The sequence below is a fragment of the Microtus ochrogaster genome, chromosome 18, assembly GCF_000317375.1.
Source record: "Microtus ochrogaster isolate Prairie Vole_2 chromosome 18, MicOch1.0, whole genome shotgun sequence".
Classification (NCBI taxonomy): Eukaryota; Metazoa; Chordata; class Mammalia; order Rodentia; family Cricetidae; genus Microtus; species Microtus ochrogaster.
Window position 1 is genome coordinate 49,553,866 of NC_022020.1, and position 2,275 is coordinate 49,556,140.

The window sequence follows — 2,275 nt, forward strand, 5'->3', positions numbered from 1 at the left end:
GCTGGGCTGGCCTGGAATTTACACTGTAGCCTACACCAACCTGAGCTCACCTCAGCCCTCTTGCCTCAGCCTTCCAAGTGCTGGATTTATAGAGTGAGCCGCTAGAGCTGGCCGACAATTCATCAACAGGCTGGTGGTCTCCGTCAGTTCCGTCTTACTTGATTTTTCAAAAGTACTCAGTACTAAAGGGAAACATATTTATAAAATCTCCATATGTTGATTACAGACATATTTATTTAGAAATAATAAAGAAATAAAGGCTTTTATATACATATACATGCATATGTATTAATCTTTGAGTGTATTGGTTTCTGTCTTCCATATGCAGGCAATCTCACCTGGCTTTTGTTTTTGTTGTTGTTGTGAAAATGTTCCATTCAGGTTCTACATGGTCAGCTATTATGAACGGAGTCACAGAATTGCCGTTGGAGCACGCCATGGCTCAGTGGCCCTGTATGACATCCGGACTGGAAAATGTCAGGTAAATAAATCATTGTGACTTCCTCTTCCTGAAGTTATTGAAGGGAGCGAGAGACCAGCACTTCACCAGGTGATGGACTGAGCTGCTGGAGCATTATGGATAATGTGTAAGAGATCAATAGTTTAATGAAGGACTCAGAGAATATAGAGCCCCACTGTCTTGAGTCCCCAGGATTGGAGGCTGCCATGAAGGGATCGCAGTGGAGCCTGGAATGAAAAGACACTTCTCATGATTGATTTTACAATATATCTCTTCTTTGTCCAGTGTTGTCTGGCTTTCCTACTTCTGACATGTTTCCTGAAAAAACTTTGATGCTACATGTAAGGATGTGATAACTGAGCAAAAATTAATTTTCTGTGTAAGAAAAGTGAGATACTTAACAATTCTGCGACAGTAATCTAGTCAGAGTTCATACAAGCACAATATCATTTAATACAACTCTGCAAAATACATACTCAGTTTTCAATAATAATGTGTCATTTCCCTGACTTTCATACTATATTTTATGACTTTATAACATTTTATTGTTCATGAAAAGTTTTTCTTGGCTTTGATCTTGTTTACCTGATTTTCCGGTTATATCCAGTGGAGAGAAGGGGCAGGTATGTTCCCATTTGGGCATGAAGGAAACTGAAGCTCAGTGCCTTCAATCACCCTATTCCAAAGTCACGCCATTGGCTGACAGCAAAGCCAGGGCTAAATTCTACCAAGGTCCTCGTTTACCAGGGTGCTTGATGCTCACTGAGAAAGTGCCATGTCGTGCCTTCCCCTGTTTCAGTATAACATTTAGTATTGCTGGTTTCACGCTGTGCAGAGGGAATAGAAGAAAACTGTAGGAGTGTCTGACAGTGTCGGTTATCTCTTCTGTGAAATACACTGCTAATCTAGTGACCCCCTCAAAGTCTCCTTGCTAAGCTGCCATGAAGTAATCGTGAGACAGGATAGCAAGTGTTAGAGGTAAAAGTGTAGAGGTTTCAGACAAGTGTAAAGGGTGCTGTTTGAATGCAAAATGCATTTCTCTGTGGACTCCCCTGAGAGTGGCCATTGTGCGTGGAGCATACACCATGGCCTAATTGTCGAGCACTCTAGTTGGTGTTTTCTCTTCCGGCTACTCTGATACCATACTGCTTCCCTCTTGGCTCTCATTGAAGACAATGAAATCACTCTGAAGCTTGTTTAAAGATTAAGTTTTGTGTTTTTATATGATTCTGTCAAAAAGGATTCTTCAAACAGCATTTCCAAAATGTCTTTTTATTTAAAACCTTTATTTGTTTTGTGTGGGAGCAGAGGGCGTAGCACATGTGTTGAGGCCAGAGAAAATCCGAGGGAGTCGATTCTCTCCTCTCACAGTGTGGGTTCTGGGGGTCAAACATAGGCTGTCAGGCTTGGCAGCAAGGGCCTTGCCCCTTGAGCCATATGCCCGCCCCAGGATATCTTCTAAGACCTTTCTTATTTTGTTTGTTTCTGTGTTTATTTATTGGGAACAGATCTCACTAAGTATCTCTGGCTGGCCTGGAACTCACTGTTTAGGCCGGGCTAGCCTCAGACTCAGTGAGATCCACTTACCTCTGCTTCTAGTGCTGGCATTGAAGACACGTGACACCATGCCAGGTTTCAATCTAATTTAGTTTTGAACATACATAAAAAATATAACTTTATATATCAGTGGGATACCATGTCATGTTTTGGTTCATATATACATTGTACAATATTTAAATCAGATCAAATATTTCTGGGTCTTCAAAAGTTGATCATTTCTTTATAATGAAAGCATTCAAAATCTTGTAATATTTT

General features: G+C 40.8%; 1 protein-coding gene across 1 annotated transcript in view; it reads left to right on the forward strand.

Annotated features, from left to right (window-relative positions):
* Wdr7 (WD repeat domain 7) overlaps nucleotides 1-2,275 on the forward strand; it is a 276,473-nt gene that overhangs the window by 226,241 nt on the left and 47,957 nt on the right. Inside the window, exon 26 of the mRNA XM_005356195.2 lies at nucleotides 382-481. Coding sequence (XP_005356252.1) covers nucleotides 382-481 — 100 coding nt within the window. The remainder of the gene's footprint in view (nucleotides 1-381; nucleotides 482-2,275) is intronic.